This window comes from Schistocerca gregaria, chromosome X (assembly GCF_023897955.1).
Source record: "Schistocerca gregaria isolate iqSchGreg1 chromosome X, iqSchGreg1.2, whole genome shotgun sequence".
NCBI classification, from domain to species: domain Eukaryota; kingdom Metazoa; phylum Arthropoda; class Insecta; order Orthoptera; family Acrididae; genus Schistocerca; species Schistocerca gregaria.
Genome location: NC_064931.1, coordinates 115,845,486 through 115,870,422, shown reverse-complemented (window position 1 = coordinate 115,870,422; position 24,937 = coordinate 115,845,486). Strand labels below are relative to the sequence as shown.

Sequence of the window (24,937 nt, the reverse complement as noted above, 5' to 3'; positions counted from 1 at the left end):
CTCCGCCAGCGACTCAGAATCTTACAGCATTTTACTTACAACGCAGGCAACGATACAGTTGGATGCTTTAATGTTGAATCATTGTTCTATGGGATGGGTCGCTTTGAATTTAGTTTACGCCAACATTTAAGATCACAGAGGAAGACGAGACAGTTCGTTACTAGCTAGGAGGCGCTCTATTTTGCAGTCACCAAACACTCCCCAACTTGCTTGTCGAAGCTACTTACCATATCCAGCACGAATTCTTGACCATTTCGTCAGATTACTTCCTCTCCTAAATTGACCACATATAAGTTCTGTAACACATACATCTACAACATTATCGATACCCTGCCCCCTTCCCATATTATTCCTGTTTCTATTGAGGTACAACACCTATACCCACAACCTCACACCTACACAATCAATCCATCCTATCTTATCCTAGGTCATAGTTCCTCCTCCTCCCTCCCCTCCCTTTATTTTTCTCTCCAAAACCATAATCTGACCTCTATCCACTTACAACTGACCCCAATTCCAATATCGCCGTAACACGAACCCACTGGAATTTCATCCGACTGCACATCCCAGTTCATCTGCTTTATTGAGATCCCACACCCTGACATTCTCCCTGTCTCAAATTATCTTCCCTTGTGTATGTTCATTACGCTCAGTACAGCACCACGTTTTGCACTCTTCACAGTTCTATCAGCATTGTTTCAAAAATGCTGTTAAGGTTCTTTATGAAAATTTAACTAGTTCAACTGTTATCTCTAATTGCAACACGACGGATGTTGAACTAAGAGGTAGAAGATTCTCCACATTAACTAATTGTAATGAAAAAGAAAAGCAATGCCGTACTCAGCCCCGCAACTTATGCAGTCGTGTGTGATGTGGCCGTGGTAAGCCTGTAGAGGTTTATCTCCCACACCACAGCAGGTTGTGACAGGAAAATAAATAAAGACGTTAATGGCTGATTATTAATTGACAAAAGAGCTACTTCAGTAAAGTGTGCCAGACCGGAATTACAACCTGGTCCCCTACATTCACAGAGCGGGGTGGCGCAGTGGTTAGACACTGGACTCGCATTCGGGAGGACGACGGTTCAATCCCGCGTCCGGCCATCCTGATTTAGGTTTTCCGTGATTTCCCTAAATCACTCCAGGCAAATGCCGGAATGGTTCCTCTGAAAGGGCACGGCCGACTTCCTTCCCCATCCTTCCATAATCCGATGAGACCGATGACCTCGCTGTCTGGTCTCCTTCCCCAAAAAAACAACAAGCCCTACATTCAGCCGGATCCGACTGAAGGCGCAATACTTCTGCCCTATCTTCAAAATTTCTCACAAGCTTGGCATATCTTATTGGATTACTACTCCTGGGATAATTGATAAGGCTGAGAAATGCCATAGCTACAGCCTGAGGGTTGTCTCCAGAACTGATCTTGCACTCTGCAACGGAAAAATTAAAACGGAATCGAGCCTGAAGAGCCCGCAGAGGGAAGCGATTGGAGTCTGGTCCCAGTCTGTTAAAATATCTAGAACTTCTACGACAGCGAACACAGTCAAGTATACTAAAAGTCTCTGTCTTTGGTAGTATACACTGAAGTAGCAATTCACCAGTAAGCGAAAACGAACTGACAGCCTCTAATTAGGGATCGATGAGTGCCCATTGTCATATGTGAGGGTTTGCCTCAATGGCTGCATGCAGGAAAATCGCAGTTCTGACAGTGTTATTGTACCCTGAAGGAAAGTGCGAAATTCGTGCTGTGCGCACATGGATATCGGTCGCTCTCACTGTCTATGTGCAGACTAAATTATTTGCGACCCACGATATTATCACGAATTTCTTAATCACTTGACATGAGCTACACGTGAAGAAACGCTGTGTTCCCGGAAACACGTGTCCCGCAATATGCAGAAAACATTTTCATTGAGGGACTAGAAAGTGTTTAACTTTCTGCATGTATAGGAATCATGAATCTAATAGAATGTTGCCCACAGTCAGTGCCGAATGAAATGGTAAGTTCTTCCTCCCGATTCTCCACCATAAATGAAAATGAAGAAGCTTGCCGTACACCGCTTCAGTAACCCAAAAGTGTCCGTGTTTCTATCCAGCGGACGGGTCAGTGTCAACAGCGTCGGATGGTCTCACGCCGTGACACACTGCGAGGAGTTTTGGATTCAACGCAGCAAAATAAAGTGATTGATAACGAAGCGCTTCCACCTCTTCTGCGTTAGTTGACCAAATGCTAGTCATTGAGATCTTATCCACTACTAGGGTCCTAAATGACTACCACTACAATAATTTTCTCCTCAACGGCAGAGGTTAGTATGCACATTCCTGCAAAGCTTTTCCTAAAAGTTTTTTATTCCTAATTTAATGTTTGGTGCCATTACATGTTTTTAATTGCTGGTGAAACTATATTCTGTGATTTCACCATATTGCCCAAATTTGCCATTATGTATAATTGCTCACAACGAGTATAAAATCATGTCGAAGGGTTATTTCTCTAGAAGCTGCATCAGTTCCTTCACTAGGTGTTAGATAAGTGTTTATACGCGCTATAGAAGGAATTCGCAGATACAACACTGTAACATGATATCCCATTACGTTTAAGTTAGTAGTTTGTATACTGCCAGCAACATGACAGCTCGAAAGTAGGAGATAGCAATAGCAGAGAAACGAATTACATTAAGTTCTTCATTGCCATTGCAGCTTACTGAAACATTTACATCTAACTTTCCTACATGGAAATCCACCTGTATGGGATGAATGAGTAAACAATAAACGCCACCAAACAAAGTTGTTACGGTGACTGACGCATATCCCTGCGTGCATGTCCAGTATTGTCTTTGTCGGCCGTATCAGGTAAACGAAACTATTTTTCGCAGTGGCTATCTCGAGGCTATGACTCGTCTTTAGTGATACAGATTTTGCTTAATCACATGATAATCGTTGGTTTCTTGTTACCTAAAACGGAAGTATCCCAGTTAGAACGGCTAAATCTGAATGAAGATGATTTGAAAATAGGGAGATAGGTTTGGTCTACTAACCCATTAAGGTTATTTATCTGGAAGGCTCTGCATTTATGTACAAAAGATGACTGAAGGGTAACAAATGTGAATACAGTGTTACACAAGCACAAGCCGCAGAACAAACAGCCTTGTAGCACAGAGCTATGATCATCGGATTCACAAACTAATAAAATATTCTCGGCTTTCAACCGCTTCCGGTGGATAAAGTGACGTCACAGCCAGAACGCGGCCATGTAATGGGTGGGCCGCTGCTACGCAACAGTCAATTACCACTTGACAATGGCCGAGGAGAGTTCGGCCGTAAGCTAGGGATTTTAACCACCTGACGTGGCTGGAAGCTCGAGACGATTTTACTCATTCATATCGCCGTGAGACCTTGCATTTATACATAATGCAAAAAAATTGTTTGAAACAGTATGTGTGCAGTACTTACGACGTCATATTACCCAAAACTTACATAATGCTAAAAATTTGGTTGAATCAATGTGTGCAGTACTTATGATGTGATATTACCCAAAACAGAGTATTCTGTGTTGTTGTACGTTCAGCCCTTAATGCAATGATTCAATGAAGTGATTTAAATAGAGGAATGAAACAGTAGGCATACCTGTCATGGCGACAAGTCGACGTGTCACAACGTTTTCAGTGAATCTGCACTACAGAAGATCCATGTCAAATGCCACAGTGAGATCGCACTATACATATATTTGTCACCAACTTTTCCATTCGGCTGTCTTTTAATCGCTTCACTGCAGCTCCACTGCTGGTCGTAATGATTGTGTGTTACACACTACTGTTTCTTCACTAACCTGCGCTTTAGGTTCAATAATCTTCAAACATCCAGTGTACACAAATGCAGAATTTTACAGATGAAGGTTCTCGATGGTCGGTAAGAACAGACTCATCTCCCAACTTTCAAATAATTTTTACTCGCTTTTAGCCGTTCGAGTTCGGGTACCTCTCTTGTTAGTCACAGATACTGTGCACCCAGATTAAATACTTCACTTCCGCCGCCTTTGAAAAAATCACAGAAATCACAGAAATCTTGATTAGGGTACAAATTATATTTTTGTGCAGAAAATGTTAACAAACAGTGATTTTAAAAGGATACGAGTAAATTGTGATTTGATGTAAGAAGGGTTGAAATGACACATATGTCCGCTCCCTCCGTCCAGAAAAACGATGTTAACTATATCATTTCCAATGTGTCTCTTCCTTTCGACCTGTGCACAGAAAAGGAAAAGCCTTATAAGTAAAAGCCACATAAGATATATAAATATATGTCTAGGTATATAATTTTAGACGTAGCATCAGTGGAAATACAGTGACTACTTAACAAAGTAAAAGCCACATACGATATATAAATATATGTCTAGGTATATAATTTTAGACGTAGCATCAGTGGAAATACAGTGACTACTTAACAAAAACTGATTTTAAAAGTTTCCCCAGTTTCACTGTTAACACTAGAACAAGAAAGGAGGAAGAAGCGTTACATTGTTACTAAACTGTCGTAAATTTTACAGCACCGTATTTTATTCAAAGCCGCAATTTACAGTTATGCACTAGATAATTACAATTGAAAAGTTTTCAGTGAAACGTCACATACAAAATAAGTACATAATTTCCTATTTTACACCCTCTACTGACAATACCAAATGGGCGCGAACCGCGAATTGATACCAACAGCAATCGTAAATTTTACGAAGGTTAAGTAATCTAGGTTTAAAAAACCAACATAAAATCATGTCAGAGGCTCATTTCTCCGGATGCTCAATCACATTCGTTATTTTATACTTGGTTACCAGTTTCAATTAAACAACCATCTACAGACCAACTATTGGAGAGAAGAAACAAATGGGTTATAAAAATGTGTATAGTTAAAACATAATTAAGAATGAAAATGTCGATTGTATGATGGTAATGTTGGCAGCATTGACGAAATAATATCTTTTATGAGGCACCAGTAAATTAAGTTAAGTAATAAAATTCAGACTGACAAACAAAACTATGGGGTGTTACGTACGATAAATCTTTGTCCACTTTGCTCCACGTCGAGTATAAATAGATCAAAGAAGACTCTTCCAGTAGAGGAGAAAGACGGGAAACGTTTACAGCTTCAAAATATAAAAAATATTAGTAAATAAATTTTTTATTTAACAATACATCCAGTGAAAAATTAGTATGGAAAGCCGCCATATACAGCGCTTGTTTACGTGGCATAAGCAAGGATGTGTGCCGTATGTTATTTTCCGAATGATATGGCGGAAGGACGGTGGTTCATATACATTGGGCTATGCACAATTAGGTCTCCTGTGGTTTCCCTAAATCTTTTACGGGAAATTCCGGTATGGTTCATTCGAAATCGACGCAGATGATTTCCTTTCCTTCCTTAATCCAGACTTGTTTTCCGTCTCTAATGACCTCATCCTCGATGTGACGCTGAACCCTTATCTTCGTTACTTCACGGTGTAACTGGTGTAAGTGCAGATATTTTTATTGGTGACCGAGGACTGTGCACTCAACAAGATCACATCAGTACTTACGTCATTTACAGACTAATAATTATAACCATTGCAATTCGCATCTTGCAAGAGCAAACCATTAATGCTTATTTTCCCTGGCCAGCAGGTTGGGTGTTGGATACGTGGACACAAAACGGTTAGTATATACTGACAGGCGTAGTCCACTTCGTGGTACAGCACGCCATGTGTTCCGTGACAGCTGCACGTTATCGCAAGCTCCTTGTACAGCATTTGATTACTGCTCTGGAAGCGCGCAACTTCTTAGAAACCACTGTTTTCATGCGAGATGTGGCAACACCTGATGTTGCTCACCCAGTGAAAGATTTGCTTAATACAACCTTTCCGAAAGTGTTATCTTCAGATGTTTTCCAGATACATGGCCTGCTAGATCACTTGATCTCAATCCATGTGACTTTTGGTTGTAGGGAAATCTAAAAGAACTCGTTTATCAGGGACACGTTTGGTCTCTATATGAGCTGAAGGCTAGTGCGCAGGAATACGATACTCAGATTCCACCGGAACTGCTGCGAGCAACTGTTGATTACGTCGTTTTACGGATCAAACATTTCGTCGACGTCTCCGTTTCTCATATTGAACAAAGCGGAGGTTAATAATAAAATCAAAATTATGCCGTTTCCACTTGTCTGACCTTTTCTGCCCATGACCCTTTTCTAATCCGTAACATATGGAAACATTTCTATACGTCTTTCTGGCATTCACAGCACCAGATTTGCAGCTGATGGCCAACATTAGAACAATTTTTTTCTAGAGTAAATCGGTTCCGCATTAACACATTATAATATCTACCAAGTTTCGCTGTAATACGACAATCACAGACCTCATGGGTCCTCTGTAAGTAGTTACATTTTAATTATAGCTAACTGGTGCCATTCAAGCAACGCAGTGCGTAGGTTAGTATTCTGATTTCCTTAGTCACAGCGCCCGTATATAGAATTCCAGTGCCTCCTTCCAGTGTAGTAACGCTAAAAGTGTTAAAGTGTTAAGAGGAATGCTAGAACTCATGTTTTGTGGTCTCTTTCCCGGGCTTGACAAAAAGCTGAACACGGATACGGGGATGGAACCCGTGCGGTGATAAAGCGGTTGTTGCAGGGCACGACAGTAGTTTCGGCCCTAACTTTTGCAGCAGAATGGAAAGCCCGCGGCTCAAGGTGACTCGCTATACAAACTCGAGTTCCGAGTAAACAACTAGCAAACAATGGCTAGTCTGCAGTCCGCGCAGCAGAGCCAAAACACTCTCAAAAAGCGATGTAGTCATCTCAGTGCTTGACATTGATCGCTGTCGCCAAGTCCCTATCCGGAGGACATGTATAGAAACTGCGGTCGACTCACTGTATAGTAGGCGCGAGATGAAATGTTAACCTGTTGCGTAATTAAAACAAATAAAATACCTATAATACTGTTCTGAGAGTAGAAATATACCTCTGAAAGCTCTTCCTATGATTCTTCTCTTTTTCCCTTTCATCACGTTGCATGACCTTGGAGATTTGCTCCTCAATTTTGTCCTACTGAACTGGACGTGTAAATAAATAAATAACCATTTACTGTCATAAATCTTGTTCAGCCACTATAGTCGTAATACATTATCATTTGTGGAAAAATGCAATATCTAAAAGTATATATGAGACTGAATTCATCTTTAAATCACAGAAAAGGCACGAGAAAATACACAGATATTAAATATTACGAAGGGGTAAATTATCTCTGACTCTCACAGTCAACATGATGTGAGGCGCCAGCGTGCTACCATCAGAGTTTCTAAACGACATGGCGTGGCATCAAAGTGGGTGAGGATATGTTGCTGGGGAGTTTCTCTTAAAGCTGTAGAAACAGTGGACTCACATTCGGGAGAGGCGAAGCTCAAATCTTCGTACGGCCATCCGGATAATAGTTCACGATGTTTATCCCACATCTATTATAGTTCCATTGGAAACGGCCAATTTCCTTTCCCAGTCTTGTCCATTTAGAGCTTGTACTCCATTCCTAATGACCTCGGTCTTCGTCATGGACGTGAAATTGAACCCTAATTTTCCTTCGTAAACACTTGCATGCGAATCCTTAGCAGTGCCTTCTGGTGGGCCGTGACGAACAGGAGGCGACCACTGTATCCCTGCTATGTCTAATGCGCGACACGCCAGACAAGCGTGGAGGTCAGGGAAACAGAGGTTCACGTCGTTCTTCGAATAAAGCTTGCAAGTTCCTATCCAGATGTGGATCGGCATTCTGTTGCTGAAATGTGATGTGCACAGTTTCAACTGAAGGAGGTGTATTATGCCCGACTCTGAAAGCTATCTGACATAACTGTAACTGTTCGTTTTGTTCTCTGGTGTAAGAGTCGAGATCGCATGATAATTGCAATAGTATCCTTAACCATCGCCCTTGAAGCACCTACGATGCTCCGCTCAGAATGACTGCTAGACTGAGTCGCTACAGCAGGCCACCAGGAAGCATGGAACGTTGCAATACCACACGAAAGGATTTACGTCTACGTTGTAAAATATGAAGTGTGTGCTCTGATGTAAGACAGGCCTGGAGGCTCTAATCTGGCCAGTACCAGTGGCCGACTAATTAATAAATGAAATAGAGGGTGTCCGGGAAGTAGGGACGAATATTAAAGTGCTATAGAACCTACAAAATTTATTGAAAATGTAATGATTTTTTTACAAACACATTAAGTAACTTTTCCCAATTATGTATGAAAAATTATATTATCCGTACGACCACCCAAAACCGCTCGGCAACGAGCAATGCGTTCACTGAAGTTCTCTATTATGCGTTCACAAACATCTGGTGGGATGCCGTAAATAACCCTTTTAATTTCACCAGTTAGGGTATTGTTTGTGGTTTGTTCATGTACATCTTTGATTTCACAAATCCCCACAAAAAAAGGTCACAAGGCGTAAAAACCATTCCGTTTTTCATAAGGTCGCCGTTCACAGGGACGGCAGCTCCCTCATCATTTTCGAAAAAAGTATGGGCCAATCACTCCTCGTTCCCAGAACCCACACCACACAGTCGTACGTTGCGGACGCGTCTCATCTTCCACAGTCATTCGCGATTTCTCGTTGGCCCAAGTTCTGCAGTTCTGTGTATTGACTACGTACTGTGAAAATTATTCTTTTTGTGTAGTTCTCGTTCTCCGCTTGTGGAGCCAAGACCCAATGAGCAAATCGAGGTCTCTTTCCACGATCTGCAGTATTCGGCTCTTGTGTACGTTGAATCTTGTACGGGTGCATTTTCAGATCTTTTGCAAGAATTTCATGCAGTGAACTTAATGATAATTCAGTTCCTGAACTCGTCGCCGAACCGATTTTGTGAGGCTTGCGGTCACACTGTCACGCACGACAGCAGCATTTTCTTCTGTTCGAACGGAACATAGCCTTCCTACTTTCTTATCGTTTGAAACAGAGCCCGTGGTCTCAAACTTCCGAACTGATGATTCGATTGGAGCGGCATTGCGTCCGAGTATCACACGCAGTTCACGAACGGTTGCCGAGGGACGTTCACTGTTTTTGTAATAACTTTTTATCACTTGGATACGTTGCTCAGTTGTCATCTGCTCAATGACGAAAATAAACCACAATGCTCACCACAAAAAAGTTATCAAGTTGCTAATGGGAAGGGTCGTATATACCCAACATGAAAAAACCACGGCTGCCAGCCGTCATATAACAAAATGGCGCCAAATGCAAATTCGTTCTTACTTCCCGGACACCCGTTACTGTGATTGCTTCTGATCTCTCAACACAAGAGTAAAATATACTGTCTGACAAAGAAAAGGGAACCACCTAGAAGACACGGTCGTACATAAATGTAAGTTTGTTCACGTATTGGCAGGTACATAAATGATTAGATTTGCAATTCTCCGTGACAAGTAGGACGGCCACCAGCGTTTAGTGTTGTTACCAAGCCTGGTAGGTTATACCAGTAAACCTCCATTCCTCAAAGAATCGGACTCCCATGTATACGTCGTCTTCAAACGTCTGATTACAGATGAGTTAATGTGTTAAATATTTGCCTCTAGCAGTTTAGGAAAGGTTTGTAATTAAGCTTAAAGATTTTTGGGAGTCGTTAAGTGCTCTCATTATGAAACAATGGATGAATGTGCGCTGGGTAATTTGAGCTCAATTTTAAGCAAAAGCTAGTTTTTCACGTATCGCAGTGTTTACGACGTCATATCTCCTGAGCTATGAATCGTACAACTATGCGACTTAACTTCTCAGGTCATCAGTCGCCTAGAACTTAGAGAACTAATTAAACCTAACTAATCTAAGGACATCACACACATCCATACCCGAGGCAGGATTCGAACCTGCGACCGTAGCGGTCGCTCGGTTCCAGACTGTAGCGCCTAGAACCGCACAGTTACTCCGGCCGGCGTACAAAGATATAATTTTGCAGAAACCTTAAGTGATATATGTAGATACTGTATGCAAAGTGGGTTGCGAACTGAGTTGTTAGTAAATAAATAATACATTAAAACGTCATGTTCGATGTTGAAGTTTTACTGCGTCCCATTTTCAGCAAAAGCTAGTTTTCCAAACATCTAAATAGATTAAAAGTCATCTCTGACGAACTAAGTATTGCGCAATGATATAAATTTGCGGGTACATTCATAAGATAAATAGATGTTGCGTGAAAAGTGTGTTTCGAATAGAACTAGCAGTAAAGAAGTAATAAATTACAACGTTATGACTGAAGTTAAAGTTTTACTACGTCCCATTTTAAGAAATAGGTAGTTTACCACGTATCTAAATGACAATGTCGTCATATCCCCTCAACTATGTGTCGCACAATGATATAATTTTGCAGATACATTCAGTGACATACGTGGAATTGTCTGCAAACTGTGTTGCACGTAGAGTTACTAGTAAAGCAGTAATAAATTAAAATGTCTTGCCTGAAGGTGACTGCACGAACAGAGAAAATGTAATAAGCGTTAAACTTTTTTCCTATTACCATTTTCTGTGCAGTGCTCGCTAGAAAAGGTTTCGTGGAAATGTTAAATTACGTGTCAACTTCATCGGACGTCACTAAGTGGCCTCATTCTCAACTACACTCCTGGAAATTGAAATAAGAACACCGTGAATTCATTGTCCCAGGAAGGGGAAACTTTACTGACACATTCCTGGGGTCAGATACATCACATGATCACACTGACAGAACCACAGGCACATCAGTTGGACCAGCGTTCGTGCTGGACGTGCAGACCGCGTGAGATGACGCTTCATCCAGTCCCAAACATGCTCAATGGGGGACAGATCTGGAGATTTTGCTGGCCAGGGTAGTTGACTTAAACCTTCTAGAGCACGTTTGGTGGCACGGGATACATGCGGACGTGCATTGTCCTGTTGGAACAGCAAGTTCCCTTGCCGGTCTAGGAATGGTAGAACGATGGGTTCGATGACGGTTTGGATGTACCGTGCACTATTCAGTGTCCCCTCGACGATCACCAGAGGTGTACGGCCAGTGTAGAAGATCGCTCCCCACACCATGATACCGGGTGTTGGCCCTGTGTGCCTCGGTCGTATTCAGTCCTGATTGTGGCGCTCACCTGCACGGCGCCAAACACGCATACGACCATCATTGGCACCAAGGCAGAAGCGACTCTCATCGCTGAAGACGACACGTCTCCATTCGTCCCTCCATTCACGCCTGTCGCGACACCACTGGAGGCGGGCTGCACGATGTTGGGGCGTGAGCGGAAGACGGCCTAACGGTGTGCGGGACCGTTGCCCAGCTTCATGGAGACGGTTGCGAATGGTCCTCGCCGATACCCCAGGAGCAACAGTGTCCCTAATTTGCTGGGAAGTGGCGGTGCGGTCCCCTACGGCACTGTGTAGGATCCTACGGTCTTGGCGTGCATCCGTGCGTCGCTGCGGTCCGGTCCCAGGTCGACGGGCACTTGCACCTTCCGCCGACCAGTGGCGACAACATCGATGTACTGTGGAGACCTCACGCCCCACGTGTTGAGCAATTCGGTGGTACGTCCACCCGGCCTCCCGCATGCCCACTATACGCCCTCGCTCAAAGTCCGTCAACTGCACATACGGTTCACGTCCACGCTGTCGCGGCATGCTACCAGTGTTAAAGACTGCGATGGAGCTCCGTATGCCACGGCAAACTGGCTGACACTGACGGCGGCGGTGCACAAATGCTGCGCAGGTAGCGCCATTCGACGCCCAACACCGCGGTTCCTGGTGTGTCGTGTGTGCCGTGCGTGTGATCATTGCTTGTACAGCCCTCTCGCAGTGTCCGGAGCAAGTATGGTGGGTCTGACACACCGGTGTCAATGTGTTCTTTTTTCCATTTCCAGGAGCGTATTTGCTCGCAATCAGTTACCCTGCCTCGAGACACACGCACAATTTCTAACTGTAGTACTTCTCTTATTGTGTTAAACTTTGAAAGGAGTATACTGGGACACATTTGTATGTGGCACCCGAATGTGATTTTATAAACGACGTTTGGTATTTACAGGCTTTATATCGCAGGCCCAGAGATATTGCTACTGTTGGAGTTCGACAGCGCTCGGCGCACAGTTGTCTGAGGGAAAGACGATCGCTTAGGCAGTTTTTGTGGTGTGTTGTGTGAAGCCACCAAATGTTAGATTAACTTATGTATGTCAATATTGTTGATCTTGGAAGCAGAAGTCTTCATGAAAGCAAGGTAAAGGTGTTAAATAATTATGGTTTCTGTTTTTGCCACCGCGTTAGTATAGATGAATTGGCTGATAATTTGTAATTGTTGAGTAACGCCAGAATGTTTTGATAAAAAGGCTAGTTAGATATTTCGCTTTGTAATGTTACTAAGATTTGTTAACAGAGCTTTGTTTAATTTGATGATTTGCATTTATGATGGATTAATGAAGTTAGATAATACTTGCTGTTTTAATCCCATTGTTTGTAAGTCAATTGTGAGTAACGTAACTTCAATTGTCAGATGTTTTTTGAAAAGCCAAACTTAGCTTGCAATAATTTTGCTGAAAAAAACTCAGAGTTAGTAATTTACAATAACCAGTACCGCCTCCCTGTCTAGGCAGTATATTTTTTTTGAAGAAGTTGAATTTTATTTAATATTCTCGTTTATCAGCTAAATGAATGTCATGTGAATTTCGAGTATTGTGGCCAGCACTACACACTGCTGCACCTGTAGCTAGAATATTTATATTTCTTTTATGAGAGACCAGAATATATCGCGTTACTGCGTTGCTGCTCTAGAGGTAAGACAATTAAAATAATTGTTATGTACACAGGGACCAAAGTTTTTAGTTTTGAACAGGGCCTTAGGGTTCAGTGCTCAATGTATTATGCAATGACTGTATTTCTTTATTGGTGCTGGGAGTTACATTACCCAACCAATTGGTGTAAAGTTTTGCTAACAATACCACGGAGTAAGTACACCACTCGCACTTACAACACGCAACACAATAATTGGAGTTTAATACCCATTTCATAATTTGGACATTCGTTTACGTAATCGTAAAGTTTTTCAAATAAAAAGAACGTTACACTTGAACGTTACGACTTTCAGCGTAAAGTTATACCTCTTAATGAGTATATTATAACAGCATTTTAAATTTTCAAATTCGGTAAATAACTACGTGCGACATTGACAAATAAATTTTTGTTGCCGCTACCATGCAATTGGTACGTGGTCCCGGGATAGCGTTTTAGGGACGTGAAGAGCGCTAGATGTTGAGTGATCGCTGTGAAGGAAACGGGGATGTCAAATACTCGTGTAGGACAGTGTTACGAGCACCTGACAGAGTCTGAAAGGGGCGTCGTGGCTCTGCATTTGGCAGGTTGTTCGAATGCTGCAGTATTCAGGTCTGAGGGCATTCAGATGTGATATGGCACGTTGGACAGTACGGGAACGTCAAGCAGGCACACCCACCACCAAGGTTCCAGTTGACCGCGTCCGGCCACCAGAAGAGAAGATCACCATGTTGAGCACCGAGCAAGTCGTAACCCCGTTCAAATATGCGCCTACCATCCGAGAACAAGTCATGGACTCCCCGCAATATTCTTTGTCATCCCGCGCCGTTGTTAGGAGACTAGGAGCAGTCAGTCTAGGGAACTATTGTTCTATGCGTGGGCTGCCGTTAGCACCACAACACCAGCGGCTACTTTTGGTGTGGTACCGTGACCGGGAAGCATGGACTGTCGGTTAATAACGTCGTATGATGCTCAGCGACGGATCGCCGTTGTCCGGCGACCTTCTTCCAATGTTTAGAGCGGCAATGCGGTGCTACCCGTGGCGTCATGATGTGGTATTTTGTCGGGTACGACTTCGGGTCACGGATGGTAGTGACAGAGGGAACTCTGACAGCACAAAGATATGTTACGGGCGTCCTGGATCCTCATGTGTTACCTCTGGTGCCACGTTATCGTGGTGTGGTTTCTCAACAAGACAATGATCGTCCACATCTGGAACGTGTCTCTATGAACTGTCTGTGTGACGTTGAGATTGTGTTGTATTGTAGGTTAACCGGGGGCCTAGAAACGACGGAGAGGCTCCGTCCCCGCCACAGCCGCAGTGGTCCACAACCCCACGACGGCCACCGCAGTCCACTTCAGCCCTTCGCAACCCCACACCGAACCCAGGGTTATTGTGCGGTTCGGCCCCCTCAGCACGTCGAGAACCCATACATGTCATAAAATGGATGTACACTATGAGATCAAAAGTATCCGGACACCCCCAAAAACATATGTTTTTCATATTTGGTGCATTGTTCTGCCATCTGCTGCCAGGTATTCCATATCAGCGATCTCAGTAGTCATTAGACATCGTGAGAGAGTAGAATGGGGCGTTCCTCGGCACTAACGGACTTCCAACGTGTCAGGTGATTGGGTGCCACTTGTGTCATATGTCTGTACGCGAGACTTCCTCACTCCTAACATCCCTAGATCAACTGTTTCCGATGTGACAATGAAGTAAAAACGTGAAGGGGGACATACCGCACAAAAGCGTACAGGCCGACCTCGTCTGCTGGCTGACAAGAGACCGCAGGTTGTTGAAGAGAGTCGTTATGTGTAATAGGCAGACAAGACATCTATCCAGACCATTACACAGGAATTCCAAACTGCATCAGGATCCACTGCATTTACTATGACAGTTAGGCGGGAAGTGAGAAAACTTGGATTTTATGGTCGAGCGGCTGCTCATAAGCCACACATCACACCGTTGAATGCCAAACGACGCCTCACTTGGTGTAAGGAGCGTAAGAATTGGACGACTGAACAGTGATTCGCCACTTCACACAATGTGGCGATCCGATGCTACGGTAAGGGAATGGCGAATGCTCGGTGAACGTCATCTGCCAGCATGTATAGTGCCAACAGTAAAATTCGGAGGCGGTTGTGATATGGTGTGGTCGTGCTTTCCACGGAGGGAGCTTGCATCCCTTGTTGTTTTGCGTGGCACTATCGCAGCACAGGCCTACATTGATGTTTTAAGCACCTTCTTGCTTTCCACTGTTGAAGAGCAATTCGGGGATGGCGATTGCATCTTTCAGTACGATGGAGCACTTGTTCATAATGCACGGCCTGCATCGGAGTGGTTACACGACAATAACATCACTATAATTGGCTGGCGTGCACAAAGTCCTGACCTGAATCCTATAGAACACCTTTGAGATGTTTTGGAACGCAGACTGCGTGCCAGGCCTCACCGACCGACATCGATGCCTCTCCTCAGTGCACCACTCCGTGAAGAATGGGTTGCCGTTCCTCAAAAATCCTTCCAGCACCTGATTGAATGTTTGCCTGCGAGAATGGTGGCTGTTATCAAGGCTAAGGGTGGGCCAACACCATACTGAATTCCAGCATTATCGATGGAGGGCGCCACGGACTTTTAAGTTATTTTCAGCCAGGTGTCCAGATCCTTTTGGTCATATAATGTACATATATATGTAATTGAGTATGTTCCAATCTTCTCTTGAACCACTTGATGAAACTTGTCACACATATTACTTACGGTCTGGAAATCATAGCTGTGGGGTTAAGGTCGACCTACCTATCAAAGGGGTGCAAGTGAGGGTGCAATAGTGCAAATACCTGCACTTTAGCAATCCAGAAGATGAGAATGAGAGCATTTAGAGACATACAACACACTTTACAGAAAATTTCAAACCTTTACGGAACGTTTTCTTAATGATGACCCCAACAAAGTGATGAAAGGAAAACATTTATTGCTTACTACATTTTCGCTGTTCATGCAGTAGAACTGCTGCATGACGCATGACGTTTTAATTTATTATTTCCTTACTACAACGTCTGTTCACAACAAAATTTGTAGACAGTAGCCACATATACCTCTTAATGTACCTGCAAAATTGTATTATTGTACAACGCATAGTATCGGAGATACGGCGTCATAAACATTGAGCTGTGTGAATATGAAACTACACGGTGAAATTCGCTAGAGATACAGGTGAAATGTATGTACAAATATATGTGAAATACATTAAATTTATGTGAAATATATTTTACATGTGCGCACGTGGGCAAAGCCACGGGTAATCAGCTCATTGTAAACCTTGCAACGATTTGAAGCAAATTTGGTACACATATTAGATACAATTTGGAACGAAATACTGGGGAATACCAACAGCTTCCTGTTGGGGTGAGCGTGATAACGTGCAGAGAGAAGGGGTAGGAGGAGATGGGCGGACAGCGAGGGGAATGAGGAGATTGGCACAGCAGGAATAGACAGATCGAGGGGAGGGGGACATGAGCAGAGAGGAGAGGAAGAGATGGACAGGGAAACGACAGAGGAGAAGATGGACTGAGACAGGGGGAGGAAGAGATAGGCAGAGAGACGAGGGACGAGGAGATGAACAGACAGAGGGCGAGGAGGAAATGGACAGAGAAAGGTGAGAGGAGGAGAGTACGTGGGGGGGGGGGGGGTGAACAGAGAGAGGAGGAGCAAATTGACAGAGAGAGGTGGAGGAGGAGATTGACAGAGAGGGGATGAAGGAGGAGACATACGGAGAGAAGGGGAAGAAGGAGATGTACTAATAGAAGATTAGAGTAAATACATACTTGGCCAACACAAGGTACTCAGCTAGTAAGTTAATACACAGTTATGAATTTAATGTACAGACTCCAAATATTGATGGGACACTAAATAAAGGAAAAGCGGCGTACGTACCTGTTGCCTGTTTTCCTTAGAGTATGGCAGCATTGTTGAAATGTGGAACATTATTTCGTGACCTTCATACATTGTGTAGATTGAGTACTTGCCAGTCATGTCTCCTGTAAAAGTAGAAAAGGAGAGTAAATCATGAAGCCACAACGGAAAGTTTGGGATGAAGAGAGATGGAAGGAAGGGGGGAGGGAGAGAGAGATTGAGAGAGAGAGAGAGAGAGAGAGATTGAGAGAGAGAGAGAGAGAGAGAGAGAGAGAGAGAGAGATTGTCACAGCGAGTGGAATAGTTGGGCGAGTAACGTGACAATATTGTTGACAACTGTTCTCGATGTAGCCAACGTGACAATGGGGAGGAGGGGGGGGGGGGGGCGGGGTGGTCAAGACGCGTGATTTCAGTGGGTTCCATTTCGACTAGATATTGGGTGCCCGACACGTGGCACACTTCATCTCCGAGGTCGTCAAGTCAATTATCTTCCACTTGTCAAGCGTGAACCGTGATGCCTTCTATACAGGGGACACAGCCACCATCCGGAACGTTTACTATGAGGGTTCACGTGTTAATGTCAGGGCTTGCTGCGGAATATCGCTGATTGTAACAGAGGATGCACTAGCTACAGTTCAGCATATCACTCTACAGTCCAGAATTAGATAACAACCACTGAGCAGCCAGCCCATTCAGAAGTACCTTCTTAAGTGTAAGAAATCACTACCCCACACACGTATTTTTGCTCACTGAGGTTTCCGGAGCACTGACAACATGCACCCTGGAACACCTTTATTGATTATTGTATTTATGGGAAAAGGTCGACTAGAATAATGAGTTGTTCTAAATGTTGGTTCACGCCATAGGCGTACGTCAAAACGCACATATGCAAATCAATATAAAGGCATGGACATTTGCACGAAAATTAACACTGTGTGCCGGACCGTAGTGGCCGAGCGGTTCTAGGCGCTACAATCTGGAACTGCGCGACTACTACGGTCGCAGGTTCGAATCCTGCCTCGGGCATGGATGTGTGTGATGTCCTTAGGTTAGTTAGGTTTAAGTAGATCTAAGTTCTAGGGGACTGATGACCTCAGAAGTTAAGTCCCATAGTGCTCAGACCCATTTGAACAGTGTGTATTGGAACAGTTATGCACAGTGTACATGCAACAGCATGAGATTCAGTATGTCGAATAATGCAGTCAAATGGTATCGCATTTGATGTCAGTAGCACAGTATATAACAAGACATCAACGATTTAGGCGGTACAGGGTGGAACTCGGTTAAAGGCAGTCGGCTTTTGCGGTGTTAATGTGTGCTACATGCCTTTACTGCACATAGGAAACGGGCACCATTGGTGCCAGTGCGTGCTGAGTACATAAACCACGGTTGTGACAATGCAGAGCGGAAAAAGAGTTACCAAGTTATAAAAAAGTAAAAATCAGTGTATACAAGAAAATGGATCTCTCTAATAGTCAAATCGCCAAGAAGTTGTTTCGTTCAAGTGCAGTGATTGCTAATTTCGTATGATTGGGTGTACAATGTGTATAGAACGTAAAATATTCGCAAAGTGGTAAATTATCTGAAGCATCGCAACAGTTACTTTTGCACAAAGAAAGGGCCACAGACCGACAGCTTTCTCAACCCGCGGCTAATTTATAGTTGCTAATAACTGCCAAACGTCTAAGACAAATAGTGTCAAATGACAAACATCTTGGATTCAAGAAACCTGCTCTGTCATCCAAACGTACACTGGATAGACTGGAGTTTCCTGGAAAGCATATGTCATGGACTTCGGAATGGGATAAAGTGATCATCAGTGATGAGAAGAAGTTTAATTTAGATGGGCCAAATGTATTTCAATGTTAGTGTCATTATTTGAGTACAGAGCAGCAGGTAAGAATGAGCAGACTGGAGTTTCCTGGACAGCATATGTCATGGACTTCAGAATGGGATAAAGTGATCTCCAGTGATGAGAAGAAGTTTAATTTAGATGGGCCAAATGTATTTCAATGTTAGTGTCATTATCTGAGTACAGAGCAGCAGGTAAGAATGAGCAGAAATTTTGGTGGTGGAAGTGTTATGATTTGGTCAACCTCCTGCTCTAAAGGTAAATTACGCATTCCTTGGCTGAGCACCAAAAAGAACTGTAACATGTACCCTGAGTTCCTAGAGACAGAACTGGTCAAAATTTATGATAACTTAGAGGACGAAAGTCTAATGTTTCAACAAGATAATGCTTCTGTGCATGTTTCTGCTACTACCTTTTGGCTGCACTTAGCCTGGATTTGAACCCCATGGATTATCTTTGTGAAATATTTACAAGGCATGTTTGTTGAAACTGAAGGAAATTTGAAGCCATATGTGAGCTGAAAAGAGCAATATAAGAAGAGTGGGCGACAATTTCATCGCAAGAACTACAAACCTTAACAAAATCAATGCCACAGAGAATTTTTGAGGTAGTGAGAAAGAACGGAGGATGGACAAAGTTCTAACAATGCAATAAAAAAAAGGACAGTCTGTGCCTGTATACAAATTTCCAGACAGGAAATGCAAATGCATTATTTTGTTACTCATTTTGTGAAGGAAACTACGTAATTCTGTGATGACTGTTTTGTCTTATATGGATCTACAACTTTCATAATAAATTCGCTGCAAATATGCTTTGGAAATTTTACTTTTACTTTAGTAGGCACCCTGCCTTTATACTGATTTCCACTACTGTAAATGACATTCGTCAACAGGACGCTGCTCGAGCAGTTACTGGAGGTATTTTCATGTGGGGAATGTTTACATGTGATGGTATGGCGGTCCCTTATATATTTGACATCTTCTCTCACCAGCGAATGGTATTCGAGCAAAGTGCTCGATCATGTGTATCCTCCTTTTGTGCACGACAATTTGCAGGACACCGGTATCTTCAAAAAGAAAGTGCACAAACTATTGCTCTCGAATTTTATCAGAGTGTTTTGAGTTTTACTACACGAAAATGAGGTTTCTTGTGTAGCTTCCAAGGCCATATGGCCTTGGTCATGCTGAACTCATTTGGGGTACGACTGAGTGAGATGTGTACGCATTGGTTAAAGGTATGACTATTTTCCATGAGAAGTCGCTGGTCGTTGAGCGGTCATGCATGGGTCCCCAACGATTTTAGTGTGTCGTGGTGACCATGCCGCCAACATCATCTGAGAGAAAGGGTACTAGGTAGGTCGTATTTCTTCTTTTTCATGGCTTTTACCCTTATCTTCAAGGTGTCGGCATGTTAATTATTAGATATGGCGAGGTTACTGGTGGAGGGTGGATGGAGGCACTCCTTGTCGCGATGCCTTAAGGCCGGTTCCTACTAGGGCTGCCGCGCGTCAAAACGGGGCGGCAGCGGTGTGGTTGTCATGGAAACGCCTTCAGTGGCGCGGCACAGCAGTGTCTGCGTCGCTGTTTGCACATGTCGAACAGCTGCCGCTGCCGCTGCCGCGTGCCGCGCTGCAGGTCCGCGCCGCCAATCACAGAACTCGCTGACCCTGACGTCAGGTATGGAACGCGGGGCCACACGAACTTTCGCCGAACCACTGGCGCGGACGCTGCGGCAGCTATGAAATACCTATCATCCGATTTCAAGGGAACTATTCGGTAGAAAAATTTGATTCTTGTGCATGTTACAGCCTGATATCTTCTCTCGATAAAGGACCGAATTTCTTTTCGTTACTCGTCGTGATTACTTGCTGTACCGCATTTACGTAAACCATTACACGACATTTTCATGAGTGTGCAGAGGTAAAAACGCATTGCGTGGACTTTGCGTACAGTTCATTTTAGTTAATACGTTATTGCGTATGAAATTCAGTCAACATATCGAAATTGTTTTTAAAGCTGAGAGCAGAACGATAGCCATCACCGTTCTCGAGATACTGAATGACATGTCGGCGGACGGGCTATGCGGTGATCGCACGCGGGCCGCTATCGATGCGACCGATACTTCGTCCTGCTCGTCGTAAACCATGTGGTTGTATCAACCGCAAATTTCGCAAACGGTCCAAGAAATCGAAAAGCGTTCTTTTTGCGAACGATAACTTGTAAAAAGTCATGTATTTCGTCCCATGATAAATATCCAAAATCTATTTATCTATCGAGATATGAAAGTAACTACAGTTTTTCAGAATGGATAAATAATTTTTTTAAATGGCATTTAATGGCATGTGGAATGAGAAGTTAAGCCAAAACTAATTTGGTGGTATGTCATAAGATGTAATTTGCTGTATCTACAGCAATTGATTATTTCCTTTGGTAAGTAGCAAACGTTTTTTTCTTGATCCAGTGTACTTTATTTGTTCAAGACACGTTTCGCCTTTTACTTTAAGGCATCTCGGGTGGAATCTAGAATGATTCAGTTTTGTTTCGATATGTGATACTTGCAGATTATAAAACCGTTAACATCTTTCTTTTACGTGAATAACTGATTACTTACAGCTAATCGAGTTTTTAACGGACATCTGCGTTTCTCATCACCTGGTCACATGCTGGAGGTTGAATTAAAAATTAGCTTATGGAACATAAGCACATTTTCATGTTCGCTCTTTTTTCTTCTGTAACTAGCTGTAGACATTTTACCGAAAACTCTGATTTAAAGTCGTAACTACAGCGTGTTCACCTCATGTCCCTTCCTGTTTGGCTGCCAACCTAAAGAATTATATGCTGAAAGCTCGTGTCCCTGTGTTTTATCGATGACATCTCCTGAGCTTCAAAGAATGTTGTAATTAAGATTGTCAAAACCTTTCCCTAAACATGCAAATGCTATAAATACAGTTTTGCAGTTCTTCAGTCTGTCTGCTTAGCTAAGTGGTAGGATCAGTATTGCATTGCGTGTTCAGACATTTCACAGGAATCTGACATTGTGCTTACGATAGTTTGTATAACCCCTTCCCCTCTCCTCTCTACGTATTCCTTCCACTTTATAGCCTTCTCTTATTTGCTTAGTTCTGGCTTGCCAAATGAGTTCTTGACAGTTGCTTCTCCTTCGAGCAAAGTTTTCTCTCTTCTTTCTCATTTTCACTCTCCTGCATTTTCTGTCAACGTCATGTTTAGACATTTCTATTTCCCGTGCCCTACTTTATTTGTTGCATTTTTATATTTTTCCCTCTTGTCAATTACATTTAATATGTCACGTTTTATCTAACGATTTCTACTGTACCTTTTTCCCATTCACATACTCTGCTGCATTCACCACTTCTTCCCTCAAAGGTATCCATTCGTATTCTAGCAGATTCCTTCCTCTGTTTCAGTCAGTCGTTGCATTACTGTAGCTTTAAGATTATCGAAAAACTGTTTGTCTTCACTTATTCAAGTTCTTTCTCTTTTATTTGCTACCGTTTGCTGCCTCTTTAGTTGTAAACTGCAGCTCGTAACCAATAAATTATTGTGGGTTTGCGTCTGCGCCGGGAAATGTCTTACAATTTAAAATCTGGTTTCGAAAACTCTGTTCCAAATATGTATTATTTTTTCATGATTCTTAAGAAAGGTGCTGGCGATGATTACATTATGCTCTGTGGGAAATTCTATCAGGTGGCTTCCATTTTCATCCCTACACCCAAGCCTTGGTGTTCTTACTGTTTCACTGTACTTGCTACCACATCTCATTTTAAGTTTTTGTCACGCTTAACTATCTGAATAATCTCTTTTATCGTACATTGTTTCAGTGTGTTAGGAGATAGTGAACAATCATGAACGGTAGTCATGAAATCTGTTTATGGTGAAATGAGAAAACATGAATAATGAAATATGTGAAAGAGTACATTGTACAGAAAATGAAAAACTGGTTTGTCTTCACCCAACTTCGTCTTTCCTTCATGTAGGTGTAACATATATTTAATCAAATACGCCGGGCGAATCAATGGGTTCCGCCCGCACCTCAGTGGCTGTCCGTCATTGGCTACCGCTAGCGTCTGACGCTTCCAGCTGGGAACGCCAATTCCGCGAGCCGCTGCGTCAAAGCGGAAAACGCTTGCCGCTGCCGTTGCCGCACGCCGCCCTGCTGTGCTATAGTGGGAACCGGCGCTTCCCCGAATTCAGAGAGAGGCCTGCTAACACGCATGGCTATCCGGCTGGTTCACGGTACTAGGTAGGCATCTCTAATTAAATTGCTCGTGGATTTATAAATACTTTGATAAGTATGTTAGTCTTCCTGTGCCACATTATACGTCACTGAAAGCAGTATAACAGTATTGAATTCAGTGAAAAATATTGGGGTGTTGTAACATATCAGATTAACAGCTCTCAAGTCGGCATGTATGTTATGACATACGTGACTGAATATATTCCGAATACGCACCTCATTTGTTTACAACTTGTGAATACAATAATTATCTTATTTTATCCATTTTGGTTAGAGAACACCGCAGCTGTGGCAGTTACACTGCAGGAAACACTGCAACCAGCCCCAAGTTTTTTTGTGGAATGTTTTCATTGTACCATAACGAGTTTCAGGCCTGAGTCCATCGTCAGATGCTAGCATTGACTTCATTGCAAGTTTTATATTTGTATTCTAAAATATAATAAAGTTTTTTGTGATCATACTTTAACAATATGTTTTACATATGCGTTATAAAATATAACAAAGTGTTTTGTCTACGTAATTATAACTTATATATGCTCTTTAAATTATGCTTACTTCATGAAAAGCCCTCCTTTTTCGGATTACGAGACAGAGGTTTGAATTTCTTATACGATCCATGCTCACCATTGAACTGAACTGAATACAAGATGGCGTATACATTTGTTTATATCGGCTGCTGATTTGATGTTATGTGTACAGATATGACACACATCCGGAGTTACTGCAAAAATACTTCTTCGTAGTACATATAATTTTATAAACGTATACATTTCACTATTTATGTTTGAAGATGCTAGTGCCGGCCAATGACGAATTTTCTCTCTGTCAGTTAATTGTTATTTTTATCATTTCAACTTATGAGCACTGCACGAAATTTGGGAGGAACCTTTTTTTTTAGTTCCAGTTGATCACTAAGATTGCAGTCAGACTTTTTGTGAAATGTGGTTGTTTATTTCTAATTCCTCTAACGAATTCATTTCTACTCCTTTTTTGGTAAAATGTAATAACTCGAAGTTTTCTTCGACGCTTATCTCCGTGTTGAGCTAAGTGAGTAGCGAAAGTTGACTTATTTAGGTCTGACATTTATAAACTAAATTGTTCCGTGTGCCCCAAATTTTACACTGGACAAGCTGGCAGAAGCTTCAACGTACAATACCGTGAATCTCGGGCTAAATACCTAAGTAAGTCAACTTTCGCTGCTCTCTTACCCCAGCACGGATACACCTTCAAAATTTCACGCAGTTCTCATAAGTTGAAATGATAGAAATAACAATTAACTGACAGAGAGAAAATTCGCCATTAGCCGTTACCAGCATCTTAAAATCTAAATAGTTAAATGTATAACAATATAAAATTACATGTTTGACGCCAATCGGTATACATCGGTATACATACCACTTTCTTCGATACGTCGAATCAGCAGCCGGTGTAGACAAATGTGTCCCCCATCTTGTGTTTAGTTCTGTTCAATGGTCAGCATGGATCGTAAAAGAAAATCAAACCTCTGTCTTGTAATACGTAAAGGAGGGCTTTTAGTGAAGTAAGCACAATGTATAGAGCACATGTAAGTGTAAAATTACGTAATCACGAAAACTTTGCAAGTTTTACATTTGCGTCCTAAAATATAACAAAGAAATCAACGCTATCATCTGACGATGGGCCCAGGCCCCAAATGCGAATGGTACAATAAAATAATTAAAAGAAATTTTAAACATCTTGTGCCTGGTTGCAGTATTTACCACAGTGCAATAATTATCTTTCAGCTTTCAAAATATTACTTTAAAATTAATTTTATTAGTTTATTGAGATGAACACCAATTGGTATTAATTTCTTCATGTCTGTCATATTCAGCAGCGTTATAAGGTTAGCAGTGTTTAAACTTTGAACGTGTCTTCCTTTAGCGCAAGTGTGTTATTTGTAGCAGAGTGCTTGTCGCGGCTAGATGTATGTGGAAATAACAGCAACGTGTAATGCCTATAGGATTTCAGAAATTGTTTTATGTAACAAGATATTAACAGTGCCGATAGGCTGAAGTGACTGTACACGTAACTCTCTCGTCCATCTACGTCGTAAAGTCTAAAATATGAATTATCATAATGGCAATTGTGTGTTGTAAGGGTCTCTAAGTGAAATGTTCGGAA

The 24,937-nt window shown here is 42.5% G+C and overlaps 1 protein-coding gene across 2 annotated transcripts in view; it reads right to left on the bottom strand.

The window, feature by feature from the left end:
• The window catches only part of LOC126299380 (GTPase-activating Rap/Ran-GAP domain-like protein 3), a 1,486,407-nt gene that overhangs the window by 141,877 nt on the left and 1,319,593 nt on the right, over positions 1-24,937 (bottom strand). For both annotated transcript variants that reach the window (XM_049991244.1, XM_049991245.1), the window contains exons 11-12: positions 16,711-16,814; positions 4,128-4,239 (exon numbers count right to left, since the gene is read on the bottom strand). In XM_049991244.1, the coding sequence (XP_049847201.1) occupies positions 4,128-4,239; positions 16,711-16,814 (216 nt within the window). The remainder of the gene's footprint in view (positions 1-4,127; positions 4,240-16,710; positions 16,815-24,937) is intronic.